The 17,178-nt window shown below is 35.5% G+C and overlaps 1 protein-coding gene across 5 annotated transcripts in view; it reads right to left on the reverse strand.

Moving 5' to 3' along the window:
- The window catches only part of LOC144966151 (uncharacterized), a 73,368-nt gene that overhangs the window by 44,948 nt on the left and 11,242 nt on the right, over nt 1–17,178 (reverse strand). Inside the window, exons 1-3 of one of the 5 annotated variants that reach the window (XM_078902276.1) lie at nt 14,947–15,025; nt 12,856–12,964; nt 3,905–4,072 (exon numbers count right to left, since the gene is read on the reverse strand). In XM_078902276.1, coding sequence (XP_078758402.1) covers nt 3,905–4,040 — 136 coding nt within the window. In that variant the 5' untranslated portion in view covers nt 4,041–4,072; nt 12,856–12,964; nt 14,947–15,025. Of the gene's footprint in view, nt 1–3,904; nt 4,073–12,855; nt 12,965–14,548; nt 14,852–14,946; nt 15,026–17,178 lie in introns of those variants that run through there. The other 4 variants (XM_078902274.1, XM_078902278.1, XM_078902275.1 and 1 more) reach the window with 4 other exon arrangements.

A 17,178-nucleotide genomic window follows, 5' to 3' on the forward strand; every position in this document is an offset into this window, starting at 1 on the left:
AATCAGAAATGTTTGGGACAATATTTGAAAGGAATGTGTTAAGAAATCACAACAGAAATGTTCGCCAACTTTCATCTGCTTCTTAGGTCAAGGATTGGAACGTAATTGTTCAATATTGAATGTGTACATATCATTTGATTAATAATAATAATAATAATAATAATAATAATAATAATAATAATAATAATAATAATGCTGAAAACTTATATAGCGCTATAACTCCGAGACACCAGACTCTAAGCTCTTATATTACAAATTACTTTGGCTGAAACATAATCATTTAAACACACAAGCACGTACACACACACCCACACACACACACACACACACACACACACACACACACACACTTTGATTAATGCAAAGGCCCAACCAAGTTGTAAGTCTCCCGAGTGTCCACGCGATATTGAACTCTCAGATTAAGGTTTATGAATCTAGCTTCATTTATTTAAGGATAAAGGTTTATGTATGGTTTTAAAATTGCTATTTGTTTCATCATTTACACAATTTTGACCTATTGGTCAGAAAAATGCTTCTCAAACATACTGTGTTCTTAATAAAATAAAATAAATAATATATAAAATTCCCTTTGTTCATCCCATAGGGGAAATTTTTCTCTAGGGTCTATTCCAAATCCAGGCGTCAGCCGCAGGGCAGCGCCGCAAATTAACCTAGGGCGAGGTGACTTGCTCAAGGCCACAGAGCAGCGGCGGGTGATCGCACTCGTTACCTTTCGGGTATGAAGCAAAGACCGTACCGCTGAGCCACGCTGCTCCCCAAATGTGTTTTCTTTATTCAGTCTTGCTTTTCGACCTATTCATTTCTTACCGAGTTTATGACCATTAATATAGAACTGCATACGTTTTAAGCGATGTTCATTTACAATATGTTTATTACATTATAATATTACAAGCTCAAACAGTTCAAAAGTTACGATCCTAATTTTGTTGCGATACTTTTAACAGTTTTTTAACAGTATGCTAGTGTTATTAGTATCAACATTAATTCTTGTGCCTCTACTGGTGTTAGACCACTGCTTTTCCGACCACAAAGACGTTATCATTTCAATTTGTTCAACACTCGGTGTTACTAAATTATGTACTACACTGTGGTCTTTACCACAAATATGTAACCCATGCAAACTTGATTTGTTGAAAAAACCCCAAGATAAGTACATGAGTCATACGTTAGAATTAATCACTTCATAAGAAACGACTTCCCCAATGTTTCAGTTGCAGGTCCTGAGACAGAAATATTTCGTTTGATAGTTATGATTAATGGTTTTACAATGCATAGTTGTTAACCAGTTGACTGCCCTATTATGGAAAGACGTGAATTTTTAAAACTTGACCAGAAAACTCGTCTTTCAAAAGATCTCTCGAGATCCCAGGTTTGAGCGTTTTTCCAAGATTCAAGGTCCAGGTGAGATGGGGGGGGGGGTCATTTAAATCGATCGATATTTGAAGGACGAGTTTTCTGGCGTAATTTTAAAAACGTGTCGTTTCATTGCAATTCGAGTTTACTCTCAACAACTTTATGATATACAAATTATTCACAAAGACAGTATTGACTATTCTTTATGTGACTCGAACTGCAATGAAGCTGACGTGTAATTACTCCTCCAATGGTGGAAACTATAATCCATCTTCTAAAATTAATTAATTTTAGTTTGAGAAATTGCGAATCGAAGGAAATTTATTCTGGCCTTAAGAGAGTTAAGGACCCATATTCTATACCATCTTTTGCACACACTCATCGTGCCTCTTGGGATTTCGAACGGATTCTCAATCTCAGTGCGGCTATGTGGTCTTGTGGTATGACACTCGCTTTCAGATCGGAAGGTCCTGAGTTCGAGCCTCGCTCGGCGCATAGTTGAGTCCTTGGAAAAGACTCTTTACTCGCTTTCTCTCACCGTACTCAGGTGTAAAACGAGTACCTGGTCGTTAACATCGTTGTCTTTGTCCGAAAAAGTGTAATATCGCCTAACAGGCGGCATGTCCCGTCCTACATGTTAACTGTTGCTGTTGACCAGGGACCCCTTGTAAAGCGCTTTGAGCACATTGAGTGGATATCGCGCTATATAAAGCTCAATTTATTATTAAATTTATTATTTATAACTCAATAGAGGGGAAGTTTATACTGACAATCTGCATGCTCTGGAAAAAAATAACCCAACACAATTTTTTTTAAACTCGTCCTTCAAATCTCGCTCGATGAAAATGACTCTCATTCTCATCTTGTGACAAAGTTCAATGGGAGCGATCTATATTCATGTTTTCGTCCAACCAGGTCATCAATCACATGATTTGTTGCTGTCCAACGATTGTATATTTCTTCACAAATGTCAACACGCTGGTTTGTTTACAAATGTTATAAACATACCCATGTGTCAAGCTGAATCAAATGACCAATCGTGATGTTAGATATTTAAAAATCTGTGAGCACTTTTCACTATGTGGGTCACTTTGAGCACATTTTGCAATGTGACCAATGACCTCGAGCACATGGAAAGTTAATATAGATCATGCCCATTGGTCCAGGTTTGCGAGAATTTGATGTGATTGGGGTTATTTTAATGGAACGATATTTGTAGGACAAGTTTCCTGGCGAAGACTTTTCAAATGTGTTGTTTGTTTTCAGAATACGGCAGCGGTATGATGGCTTACTCTGACCAAAAGCCTTTATAATCTTTTGACTATTCAATGTTTACATCTCTGAGCGTGAACAGATTAAGTTCCACCCCTCTCCCCCCTCCTCCCCTCCAGCTTGTCTCAGATTTAACACTCATTTGGCAAGTTGGGAGTAATCTGAATCTGTCAAAAAAAGAAATAGCGGTGTTGTTTTTGTTTTGTCTAAATGGGGAAATGTGTATGACAAAACAGGGTTTCTTGTCCTGAGTCAAATGTGTTACAATATGCCGTGAACGGACTGTCTCAAGAATTAAAATCAAAGTTACAGCTCATGAAATTCTAAATCATCACAATTTAAAGAAACTAGATTAATTCAGTCAATTAAATGTAGACTGTTAACCCAAGTCTGGGATTCAGCCTCTACATAATCACGGCATAATACTGTTATATGGTGATATATATATATATATATATATATATATATATATATATATATATATATATATATATATATATATATATACATGGGTCACAAATAGGTCCGTGAAATACTTCTCATTCCCTGCTCTCCTGTCCAGAATCGTTATTCTATTAATTATATTCATTCTATTTTTTTTAACTTTATAACCTGGAGCGCATTATCCACTGAACGTGATCAAAGAAATGGTACTGGCCAAAAGTATCACTTCACATGTCGGACGGGACATGACGCCTGTTAGGAGATATTACAATTCTTTTCCGACAGAGACAACGCTGTTAACGGTCAGGTACTTATTTTACACATGAGTACGGTGAGAGAATGTGAGTTAAAGCCTTTTACAAGAATTGAAGCATGCGCCACTCAGAGTGGGCTCGAACCCGGGACTTTCAGACCCAAAGACGAGTGTTATACCACAAATCTACATAGCTGCATAGACATCAAAATCAGGATATATAAATTTTACCATCATTGCAAGTGAAAAAATAGGAAGAAGACGATGGAGGTGGATTGGACACACGCTTAGAAAGAACGACTCCACTATAACAAAGAAAGTATTGGACTGGAACCATCAGGGCAGAAGATCAAGGGGAATGCCACGAGGAGCATGGAGAAGAATTAAAGAAGCTGATATACAGAGAAGTGGTAAGACCTGGAATGAGATTAAAAAGATAGCTCAGGATAGGGAAGGATGGAAACTGTTTGTCTGTGGCCTATACCCTGACCCAGGGTGAAAAAGGCAATGATGATGATGATGATGAAGTGAAAAAATGGCTCTACTCGTTTGGAAACTTACTTTTCTCTGTGGTCCTAAATATTTCGGCCTTCCGTCTGAGCCAGGAGACTACCGCTTCCACGTCGGAGTCGTCCCTTCGTCCTGGAGGTTTGGCCAGGACAGAGACAACATTGTCCACTATCTGGGCTGTCGTCATCTCCGTCAGATAAAACCTCTCTGGCTTGATTACTGAAATATATATATAGAACGAAGATGACGTCAATTAGGCCTTTGTTTTTGTTTTTTGCCATCCGCGTTTGTGAGTGATTCTCACTAAAATGTATTACCCCGACTATAAAAGTTCATGGTTACACAGCGTTTTGTGTGTTGGTCCGTTATACTTCCGGATGGCAATGTTATGAGCTTCTTAGCCAAGCGCATACTATCTATATAACACGTTAAAAAGGGACGATGATAGAAAATCGATTTTATTCAAGAAAACTAAATGTTTATTTGTGACCCATCGCCTCAAAACGGTATTATGTCGAACGAATCATATGCTGAAAAGCCGAATTAAATGTTAAACTGGTCAAAAATATAAATTGTTGGCACTAGCATCCTAAAATATGGTATCCATTCTCCTCAATAAAACATACAAACTCAACACAAGTCTGATATTTCTGGTTATGAATTAAATTTTCAACATCTTAACCAACCCGACTTAATACCGTTTTGAGGCGGAGGGTCACATTTACAATTATGACCTTTGCTCCGTTGTGACTCTTGTATATTATCATCTCTGCATCATTAAAGTCAAGAGGAGCCATGCCAGTCTTAGACAATAAACAATTCAAAGAATTCCTAACACTATAAATTTCTATTATCTGGAGAAAAAAAATTCTGTCCTTCTTTTATCTATCTTCCTTTTTCTTTCCTTATTCGTTTTTTCGAACACAGCAGGTGTGATAAACATCCAGAGACGTCACTGTGATAATTTATTAAAATATACAGTATAATTCACGTGTTGTCTAATTATGTCATACCTTGGTGTCAATCTATGGCCAGTATTAAAGCCACTTAACTCTTTCATGTGGTCCTCTAATATTATTATTATTAGTAGTAGTAGTATTACTATTATTATTATTATTATTATTATTATTATTATTATTATTATTATTATTATTATTATTATTATTATTATTATTATTATTATTATTATTATTATTATTATTATTATTATTATTATTATTATTATTGTTATCATTATGACTATTATTATTATTCGCAAATATCTACCAGTCTTTCTCCGTTATAATTTAGTTTACCCTTGTTTTTGTTTTGTTTTGTTTTTAAGGGTTTTACGGCGCTTGCAACACATTAAGGTCATATCAGCGCCAGTAAAAAGGAAGAAAATGGGATAGTAAAAAGTTCTAGAATTACAATTAAAGCACAAAAGAAAAGGTAAAACAAAGGGGAATTGGTTCAAATAGGGAACAGGTGTAGATTCCAAGAGCACACTGTCAAAGTACTTAGTTTGAGATCACCTAAAAATCTCATCCAGACACAAGCACAGGTCCCAAATAAGAGGAATACACTCAAATGTTTGCCAATGCTATAATATAATATGTAAACTAAACCTAATACAATGTATAACAGAGAGATGATTTACAAGGAAAAAAATATCATCTCCCAAACATATAACAACTATATATTCGACTATATCCCTCCCAGCTAAGGAACTCCGGCAAGGATCAGGACAAAACCAAGTAATCTCATTCCAAGACAATGACAGGAAACAATTGAAAAGCAGGTGCAGGGGGATAGAAGACACAGTAAGTACCTGCCTGCCCACTATGGGAGAGTTTACCCTTCGAATAAGACCCAAGGCAACTCTCCCCTTCTTCCCGTTTGTCAACTTTAGCGTTGAAATATACAGCTATTATTAGCAGTGTTTTATTCCCTACAGAGGACGTAGATTTTTGCGAAGATAAACAGTTATTTGTCACAAACAGCGATTGTAATCGCGCTTCTGGACACCAAACTACGTGGGTAGGACAGAGGATAAATAAAGCAACAGGAGAGGTTATCAACATTTACAACAAATCAAATTGATTTTATACTGTGCAAAGACACAAAACATTCATAACAACACTGGCACCTTGATAACAACAGATCATAAGCTAGTCAAAGCAAACTTTGTCATCGAATGGCACAAACAACCTAGAAAACACAGCACACGTATTCAAGAACCCAAAACAAATGGCACAAGCAACCTAGAAAACACAGCACACGTATTCAAGAACCCAAAACAAATGGCACAAACAACCTAGAAAACACAGCACACGTATTCAAGAACCCAAAACAAATGGCACAAACAACCTAGAAAACACAGCACACGTATTCAAGAATCCAAAACAAATGGCACAAACAACCTAGAAAACACAGCACACGTATTCAAGAACGCAAAACAAATGGCAAAAACAACCTAGAAAACACAGCACACGTATTCAAGAACGCAAAACAAATGGCACAAACAACCTAGAAAACACAGCACACGTATTCAAGAACCCAAAACAAATGGCACAAACAACCTAGAAAACACAGCACACGTATTCAAGAACGCAAAACGAATGGCACAAACAACCTAGAAAACACAGCACACGTATTCAAGAACGCAAAACAAATGGCACAAACAACCTAGAAAACACAGCACACGTATTCAAGAACCCAAAACAAATGGCACAAACAACCTAGAAAACACAGCACACGTATTCAAGAACGCAAAACAAATGGCACAAACAACCTAGAAAACAAAGCACACGTATTCAAGAACCCAAAACAAATGGCACAAACAACCTAGAAAACACAGCACACGTATTCAAGAACCCAAAACAAATGGCACAAACAACCTAGAAAACAAAGCACACGTATTCAAGAACCCAAAACAAATGGCACAAACAACCTAGAAAACACAGCACACGTATTCAAGAACCCAAAACAAATGGCACAAACAACCTAGAAAACACAGCACACGTATTCAAGAACCCAAAACAAATGGCACAAACAACCTAGAAAACACAGCACACGTATTCAAGAATCCAAAACAAATGGCACAAACAACCTAGAAAACACAGCACACGTATTCAAGAACGCAAAACAAATGGCAAAAACAACCTAGAAAACACAGCACACGTATTCAAGAACGCAAAACAAATGGCACAAACAACCTAGAAAACACAGCACACGTATTCAAGAACCCAAAACAAATGGCACAAACAACCTAGAAAACACAGCACACGTATTCAAGAACGCAAAACGAATGGCACAAACAACCTAGAAAACACAGCACACGTATTCAAGAACGCAAAACAAATGGCACAAACAACCTAGAAAACACAGCACACGTATTCAAGAACCCAAAACAAATGGCACAAACAACCTAGAAAACAAAGCACACGTATTCAAGAACCCAAAACAAATGGCACAAACAACCTAGAAAACACAGCACACGTATTCAAGAACCCAAAACAAATATTGTCAACAACTCACGATGTCGTCAACAATATCAGCGACCACGTAATAGATAATATGCAGATGACGTCACTCAGGCCTTTGTTATTGTTTTTGCCATCCGCATTTGTGAGTTGTTCTCACTAAACTGTATTAACCTGACTATAAACGTTCATGGTTACACAGTGTTTATGTGTTGGTCCTTTATATTTCCGGATGGCAATGTTGTGAACTCCTTGGCCAAGCGCATTCTATCTATACTGAACTCGACCATTTAACTAACAACATTAATACACCAAACGAAGCATGGTCATGTGTACGGAATGCAATAATAAATATCTACTGCAATTCAAAATACCAGTGTACCACGCGATAATGACTCTACCAAAAAAAGACTCAAGAGTTAAATTGGCGTACACGAGGAACACTATAGAGGTCTTCTCGCGGCCGCGAGGCTAACTCTAGAGTCTGTCTCGCGTACGCCAATTTAACTCTAGAGTCTTTTTGTCGATAGAGTCATTCTGGTGTGCTCCGGGGACAACCACTACCAAACGATAAGGCCGCACGTATGATACCATCATAGCTCAATTATCCAACAGCAAAAATATTTGCGAATATTACAATAATAATACAAAACTCAAAAAAGGAACGTGAAAGACTAAAATATGCACGAAATAAAATATTACACCGCATAAGACGTCGAGTAATCGAAATTAGGAATGAAGAGTTGGACAAAAAAGTTGATAATGATAAATGCAATAACGGTCAACCAATGTACAAAGCTGTAAGACTAATAAATCATAGACCATTTGAAAACCCAAAGAAAGAGGATGACACGAGAAAATTAATTGTTTACCCCAGTGACATTCAATGTTCTTTTTGAATTTAATAAAACAAAATTTCAGACAACAACAAGCCACACGTTAGCTCATTTGAGGGAGATCCACGACCACTATTTAAACCTATCACACCAAGAGAATTAAGAAATGCTTTTAAAGGGGAGCTGATATAAAGACAAAAGTCAGGAAAACCGAAAGGACATCAACATAATTGCGCTGCTAAGTACAATTACAAAATCGCTCTCCCTGATCATACTGAATAGAATTAGACCGTTTGTTGAAAATTATTTGTCACATAGTCAAAGCGGATTTAAGACGGAAAGAAGTACTGCAGATGTAGTTTGGGCCCATAAATGGCTTGCTGCCAAAGCATTGTCAGAAAAAGTAGAAATAGTTATAACTGGAATAGATATGTCTGCCGCCTTCGATACAATCACTCGCCAATCCTTGTTAAAGATTATGAAAGGAATAGTTCTGAAGATGAAGTTAGATTAATCCGATTCTTTATAAGTGAAAACTGGAAAAGGACCAAAATAATCGGTGCCTCAGAGGATAAATCATTCCTTGGCAACATCGGTACACCACAAGGAGACAGTTTAGGCCCTGTTTGATTTATCATTTACCTAGAAAATGCTTCAGAAGATGTACGTAAATCTGTACCTTCGGCCCAGTTAAGCTTTGAAAACGAACTCCCCGTGGAAATTGCATATGCTGACGACATTGGCTTTATTGGCTTCAACAAGCCAGTGTAAAAGACATCCCAAAAGCTTTACAAAAACAACAACTGGACGTTAATACTGATGTAACATGACTGTCAAGGACAACGAAAGATGGACGGAGAGCCACGAAAAAAGTATGATCACTAATATTAGACAAGGAAGACATAGAATAAGTTTATCGACGGTTGCACAAAATAAATTATTACATCTATGGATTAGAAAAGCTAAAATAAAAATAAACACTAAAATCAAATTATACACAACCCTTGTAAAACCCGTGCTTATATACAACTGCGGAATATGGGCACTGACCGGAACGGAAGAGCAACGATTAGACGGATTCCATAGAAAACAACTTTTAAAAGTCCTAAATATACGAGACCTACCAATAATATGCAATGAAACACTGTATGAAAAATGCAATGACAGACCTGTAACTATTCAAATCCTGGAGGGCGGCTTTTTGGGCATATATACTCAGAACAGATAAAAATATTTTTTTTAAATTTAAAAAATTGAGCTTTACATAGCGCAATATCCACTAAATGTGCTCAAAGCGCTTTACAAGGGGTCCCTGGTCAACAGCAACATTTAACATGTAGAACGGGACATGACGCCTGTTAGGCGATATTACAAGTTTTCGACAAAGACAAAGCTGTTAACGGCCAGACACTCATTTTACATCTGAGTATGGTGAGAGAATGTGAGTAAAGAGCCTTTTCCAAGGACTCAACTATGCGCCGAGTGAGAGGCCCGAACCCAGGATCTTCCGATCCGAAAGCAAGTGTCATACCACTCGACCACATAGCCGCTAATATCAGCTAATAAAGCGATAAGTACTTATTTTCTCCCCGTCATGACACAAGAAATAGAGACCTATAACACCTTCAAAATAACGGAGAATTAAAACCAAAGGAAGTTCTTATGAAATTAGTATCCACAGGAAAGACCGTGGACTGTTGAGGGAATTGACACAGATGATTAGAGAGGCAGCCGAGGCGTCCCGATCGGATGATTAGGAAGCGAAAGGCCTTAAGTCAGTCTTATTATTATTATTATTATTATTATTATTATTATTATTATTATTATTATTATTATTATTATTATTATTATTATTATTATTATTAATACTACTACTACTACTACTACTACTACTACTACTACTACTACTACTACTACTACTACTACTATACTACTACTACTACTACTACTACTACTACTATACTACTACTACTATACTAATAATAAATAATAATAATAATAATAATAATAATAATAATAATATATATAATTATAATCATAATCATAATCATAATCATCATCATCATCATCATCATCATCATCATCATCATCATCATCATCATCATCATTATTATTATTATTATTATTATTATTATTATTATTATTATTATTATTATTATTATTATTATTATTATGGCATATCCGGCTGGAATCAGGTCTCCCACGTATTTACATTTAATACCCACAGCAATACAATTTCATATTCAATAAGAAAGTGAAAATAAAACAACTGGACGGAGCGTAAAAATGAACTCTTGAACTAATGAAACAATATATTTTTGTGTATGTCTGTGTCTGTATTTGTAAATGTGTTGACGTTCACACCATGAGCCAAACTGTTTGAGCATTGTTTACCTCACATGAATTGCCTTTTTTTTTTGGACAATAAAGATTATATTATATATTATATATGTTTATTCCCCATGTTAAACTAGATAGTTCGATAGTCTCAAGCAATTCAAAATGTAGTAAGACATGTTTAATCAATCAATCTAATATTTATACTTCGTGTCTCTGTCTGTCCGGGGGATGCGAGCTTGTTTCTCTGATATTTCATGATTACTTTTTAAAAAATCTTATATATATATATATATATATATATATATATATATATATATATATATATATATATATATATATATATATATATTAGTGTCAATTTTAAAAAAATATGAATAACTAATGTCTATTCAAAACCTATTGCTTTTTGTTCAAGACTTTTAAATACATTTGTCCATAGTTACATCTTCATTCGTAATGCGGAAGAGAATTTTTTTTCTATTCATGACTTGTGGTGTTTTAGTAATTTGCAATTAACTCACTCAATCCTAGAGATTTTTGCTTCTTTTCAAAATTGAAATAAAAAAGTATTAAAAATGATCATGTACATAGATAGTTTTATTCAACTATCATTAACATGCAAAAACTAAAAACATTACCTTTGATACTGCGCCTATAATTCGTTTTAGAAAAATGTAATAAATAGGCATGGGGTAGAAGTAATCCGGGTAAACTACGGATATAGTCGGTGTTAGGGTTGGGTGAGTTAAAACCTCTGCTTTAAGAATTGCGTTATGTGGTCTTGTGGTGTAACACTCGCTTTCGGATCAGAAGATTCTTGGAGAATGCTCTTTACTCACATTCTCTCACAGTACTCAGGTGTAAAATGAATACCCTGCTGTTAATAGCATTTAATCTGTCGACAAAAATGGTATTATCGCCTAACAGGAGTCATGTCTAGTTCTACATGTTACGTGTGTCTGTTAGGCACGGACAATTTTTAAAGCGCTTTGAGCACGTTTAGTTGATATTGCGCTTTATAAAAGCTCAAGTTAAGCTCAAATCAATAGCTTTAACTGCCCTTTGTGATGTATGTTTCTTAATGTTTTCCTATTGTTATTTAGAAGGGTTTCAGTCTAGTCTTGTATTTAGTATATGTTTTTCAAAAAGTACCCATTTTTGTCAATATTGCCTTAGAATTGTAAAAATAAATAAAAAATAAAATTCCCTATATTCTTCCCCAAGGGAAAATTTGTCTTTAGGGTCTATTCCAAGGGAAGACTGGATTAACTGAGGCGTCAGCCGCAGTGCAGCTCAGACGGGACATGACGCCTGTTAGGCGATATTACAATTTTTCGGACAAAGACAACGCCAGGTACTCATTTTACACCTGAGTACGGTGAGAGAATGTGAGTAAAGAGCCTATTCCAAGGACTCAACTATGCGCCGAGCGCGAGGCTCGAACCCAGGACCTTCCGACAGCTCTTAAAACGGATTTTCTGGCCAAATTTTGACATTTTTGTTTATAAATGTTATCATTGTACTTTGTGACCGACCATAACTCCAGAATGAATGGAGTTGATATCACACCATTGTCACTCTCCTACCAAAGTCCCTCTATCGGAATATTAATGGAAAAAGAGTACATTGTTTTGTTTCTTGGCGCGCTTGATCTGGTGGATAGAACTGCGGAGTATTTTACTTTAACGCATATCATTAATAGTCCCCAATAAGAAAAATAAACTCAATTTTGTAAAAATCAATAAATCTATTTTCAAAATAAAGATAAGGTTAAAAAAAATACTTTCTGAAAAAAAAACACACACACTCACACACACACACACACACATATATATATATATATATATATATATATATATATATATATATATATATATATATTATATTTATATATATATATATATATTATATTATATATATATATATATATATATATATATATATGTGTGTGTATGTGGGTGTGGGTGTGTGTGTGTGAATATGTATGTGTGTTGTTTGATTTTTTTTCACCATTGATAGGATAAATTTTTGTTTACAATTTTAAAAAAATAATTTAACTTTAGAAAAACAGAAACAAAACAAAATACAAACTTAGCTTTGGTATATTTTCTTTAAAATGATCAGATTTAATGTGTTTTATATAGATAACGGGGGCGGATTGTATTCATTTACTCGCGTTGTAGAATCAAGAATTGTCTATGATCAGAGGAAATCATTACGTGAAAAAGATACACAAGTTTTTAAAAACAAATCTGGGTAAATCGTACACTTAAATATTTTTTAATATACAATTTTTAAACTTCGTAAGGCCTTTTATACATGTAGAAACTCATTTTTTAAAACGCACAATGTTTATGTTTACCTTAATTTGCTTATGTAGCTAGAACATAAGGCTTGAAAGTAGTTCCGGTCAAGTTCCGAATGGTTAATGTTTAGTTAGCATGACACTTGATAAAGCATTGTCAAATCTCCTGGATAATCATGGGATGAAGAAGAAGAATAAAAGAAGTCGAAACAACCGTGTCGTACATCCTTTTAACCGTTAACTATCGTGATATAGAGAAACTCATATTTAAAAATTTGGTCAGTAAAACTCGTCCTTCAAATATCCGTGAATTCCCAGGTTTCGAGTTTGTTTTTTTGTTTTTGTTTTTGGCCGATATGAGGGTCATTTAAATCGATAGATGAAGGACAAGTTTTCTGGCCAAATTCTTAAATTTGAGTTTTTCTTGAGACGGCAGATAACTCGTTAAACAATGAAGTCACAGAATATGAAAAGCTGCAATGTCGCCGGTCATGTCAAGACAAAGTTATAGAAATATCACAGTTCACCAAACCTTAAAATTCAATTATTAAGTCTTTGAAACTTGTAATTGAAATAACAAATTGTCCATAACTGGTTGTAAAATGTTGAAGTTTCCAAATTTTATCATTATTTTGGCTAGACCCGTCTACTCTATATTATACGATTAAATATTTGTCACTGATTTGAAACTATACGGATAGTTTGTTGTTTGTTGGGGCTTTTTTTTTTTTTGACAATTTTTTTTTCATTTTAATGAGAAATATTTACATCAAATATCGATCTATCGAATCACGATGGTTGCCGATTTGTTAAAAGGTCTTCAAGCTGAGACTTTAAAGAAGTTGGGAGTTGGAGGGGGGGGGGAGAGAGAGAGAGAGAGAGAGAGAGAGAGAGAGAGAGAGAGAGAGAGAGAGAGAGAGCTCTTAATGGATATTTGAAGTGAGTGTTTCGTGACCAAAATGAATTAAATATTTTTCTACAGAGTTAAGCATTGTATCATAGGCCCCGGACTCTCCATCTGGTAATAATGATTCATCAATAATCAACTAGGAAAAGTGAACTATTGATGGAAACACAGTACTGTTGAGTCTCCATTGTCTCCATTGCTTAATTTGAACGAAAAGTTTGGTATGTGGCTATGTGGTCTAGTGGTATGACACTCGCTTTCGGATCGGAAGGTCCTGGGTTCGAGCCTCGCGCTCGGCGCATAGTTGAGTCCTTTGAAAAGGCTCTTTACTCACATTCTCTCACAGTACTCAGGTGGAAAATGAGCACCTGGTCGTTAACAGCGTTGTCTCTGTCCGAAAAAAATTATAATATCGCCTTAAAGGTGTCATGTCTTGTCCTAAATGTTAAATGTTGCTGTTGGACAGGGGCCCCTTGTAAACCGCTTTGAGCACGTTTAGTGGATATTGCGCTATATAAAGCTCAATTTTACATACGACCCATGGACACATATTTTCAGGTCTGATAACCGAACGTAATTATAGGCTTGATTTAACATAATATAAAGAACACGATTTGCGTATGTTTGAGAGTATTTCCATTCCACCACTAAGCCCACCGTCATTTGGGTTATCAGATCTTACGACACGTGCATGGCATTTCGTCTATAGTTCACAATCCTCATCTAGAATCAACAAACGGTCACTGTTTTCAGAAATAATTTTTTTTTAAATCCAGGTATAATTTAGAGAATTTGTTTTAAAAGGCACAGTGAAACATTCGATAACATGAATTACTATCGTACATTCTGGGGAGTTGCTGCACAAACCATGAATCCAATACAGATGAAAACACGTTAAAATATATTTGCACGGAAAATGGAAAATCAACAATAATAAGTATTTTTCAATATTTGATCAATGGTATATTATTTGTGTGTAAGGAAATATAAATCTACACACTTCAGATAATCGGCGTCTCTGTGGAATAATCCTTAAGAAGAGAATGCCATATTGTATTCAGTCTACCGTGTTTTCAATTACAGGAGTCCATAATAAATAGGGTTGACAATAGTTGTCTGTTATACAATTCAACTCAAATACACGTTAAATTCTATTCTAGATATAACGTATGTATGAATGATAATAATAATAAAAAACACGGGCGAAAACAAAGAAGGAATGTTATGAATAAATCTCTAACCACGATACGGTCCATTGGGCGGTGTGGCTGATTGAAAGATCGATCACTAATCATTAATCGGAATAGGCGATCACTTTACGGGTGTTCCGACAACGTCTTACCTGATTCTCTTTTCCGTCCACACCAATACATATATATATATATATATATATATATATATAATATATTATATATATATATATATACACACACGTACACTCACACACTCAGAGACTCACACACACACACACACACACTTCACTAACGCATACTTTTGGCACACAAAGGCAAACACACACACACACAACGCTCACAATTTTGGCACTTCTATTCAAACAGAGAGTATATTATTACAAGATATTGTAAGATTTTGGATTGGAGAAATGACGATCAATCGTTGTCAGAATAGTTGAAGATAATATTTCGCTCAATGTGAAAAATAATAAATAAACACACACACACACACACACACACACATATATATATATATATATATATATATATATAAATATATATATATATATATATATATATATATATATATATATATATATATATATATATATATATATAAATGAATATTAAGAGTGACCGCTCAATCCTCAGTTATATAAACTTAAAATAATGTACAAAAATTCATACATCCCAGCTTCGAACAAAACACCACACACGTAACTTTTCGGACTCAAAAACCGTATTAATCCACTAACCAAAAGACAATAAAAACATCACTTAAATCAAGACAGACGGCAGAGAATTTCTCTCTGTGGTGTAATGGTAGCACTTCTGACCGGTAATCGGGAGGACTGAGGTTCGATCCCCAGTCGAAGCAGGATGATTTTTTAATGTTTTATTGTGGCAGCAGCTTCTAATGGTGCTCACGCTTTACTATAACATTATGACGATCGACCCAATCAGCAAAGTCTTTACCGCATTCGTGCACCGTCGTAAACCCGCCCGGAAGCTTCGTCACAACACACCGTTCAACTAGATGCTCTGCGGTTTCGGGTTCTTTCCCACATCGGGTACATTTATAGTGGATTGTTTTATACACACTTTTTCATATAGTTATCTTACACCAATGACTGCTTCCTTATTCGCTTCAATGGCAGTATCCTCAAGCTTTTGTTATTTTATGGCGGGCTTTGAAAAATCGACAAGACACATGGTTCTTAACTCACTCAACCCTAACACCGACTACATCCGTAGTTTACCCAGATTACTTTTACCCCATGCCTATTTATTACATTTTTCTGAGACAAATTATAAGCGTAGTATCAAAGCTTTAAAGAAGCACAAGGAAGTAGGGATAGAGATTCGCATATTTTTTGTAATAGGATAAGCAGGCGTCTAGTGTCCATAAACCGTCGGTCGAGTACGTTGCTTTCAATCTCCTGTGCATTGTTAGCATTTGCTGTCTGGCACGAACGATATCTTTTACTCTATCAAGCACTCAGCAAATCAAGTCAAGCGTAACCCAAATATTTATCGGTTTAGGTTAATCATACTTTAACCCGTCACGGCTAAGGGCCTCATTGAAGTAAGAATTATGTCTTGGTCTGTATAGAAGACTTTATGCAGCATTATGTATTGTTTTTGTGGTCATGAAAATCGCTTAAAGGTTCCAGTAAAAGAGGAAGAGGGGGTGGAGTAGAATTTCAGTGCTTTAATCAACTGTACTTGAAGCACAGCTTTGTTGAAATAAAAGCCACCGACAATTAATGAAGTTAGTTCACTATCGCTATAACATATATAATAACTGAATAATTGGATGTAATATACAGGGTGTCCATAAAGTCTGGGTTCTTGGTAAGAGTACAAATTCCTCTTTTAAAAAACGAATCTTATTCATTTGGAATCGTACTTTAACAACCCGTGACCTCTGAAAGTCTTTTTCAGCCAAATCTCCACAATCTATAGCATAAATTAAAAATATACAGTGAAATATTACATGTACCCAGACTTTATGGACACCTGTATAGCTAATTCGACACCGTTCTTAATCAGTTTTACCCCCCTGTTGATGAGAATGCACCAAAATAAGTGAATGGGGTGGTCGAGATTCATTCACATCACGCTTCATTGATCGATCAAGTCACACCCCTTAGACGATTCAAGTGTTGGATTAACTTCAAGAGACACGTAAAAACCAGACCGCTGTTATTAGTTTTGGGTAAATTGTGTGTGCTGTCAAGTACCCTAGGCGGTTCTATCAACCTGTCTGTGACACCAGTTCTGACCTACCCTTGGTAA

Source organism: Berghia stephanieae, chromosome 2 (assembly GCF_034508935.2).
Source record: "Berghia stephanieae isolate SIO BIC M18660-M18661 chromosome 2, UCSD_Bste_1.3, whole genome shotgun sequence".
Lineage (NCBI taxonomy): Eukaryota > Metazoa > Mollusca > Gastropoda > Nudibranchia > Aeolidiidae > Berghia > Berghia stephanieae.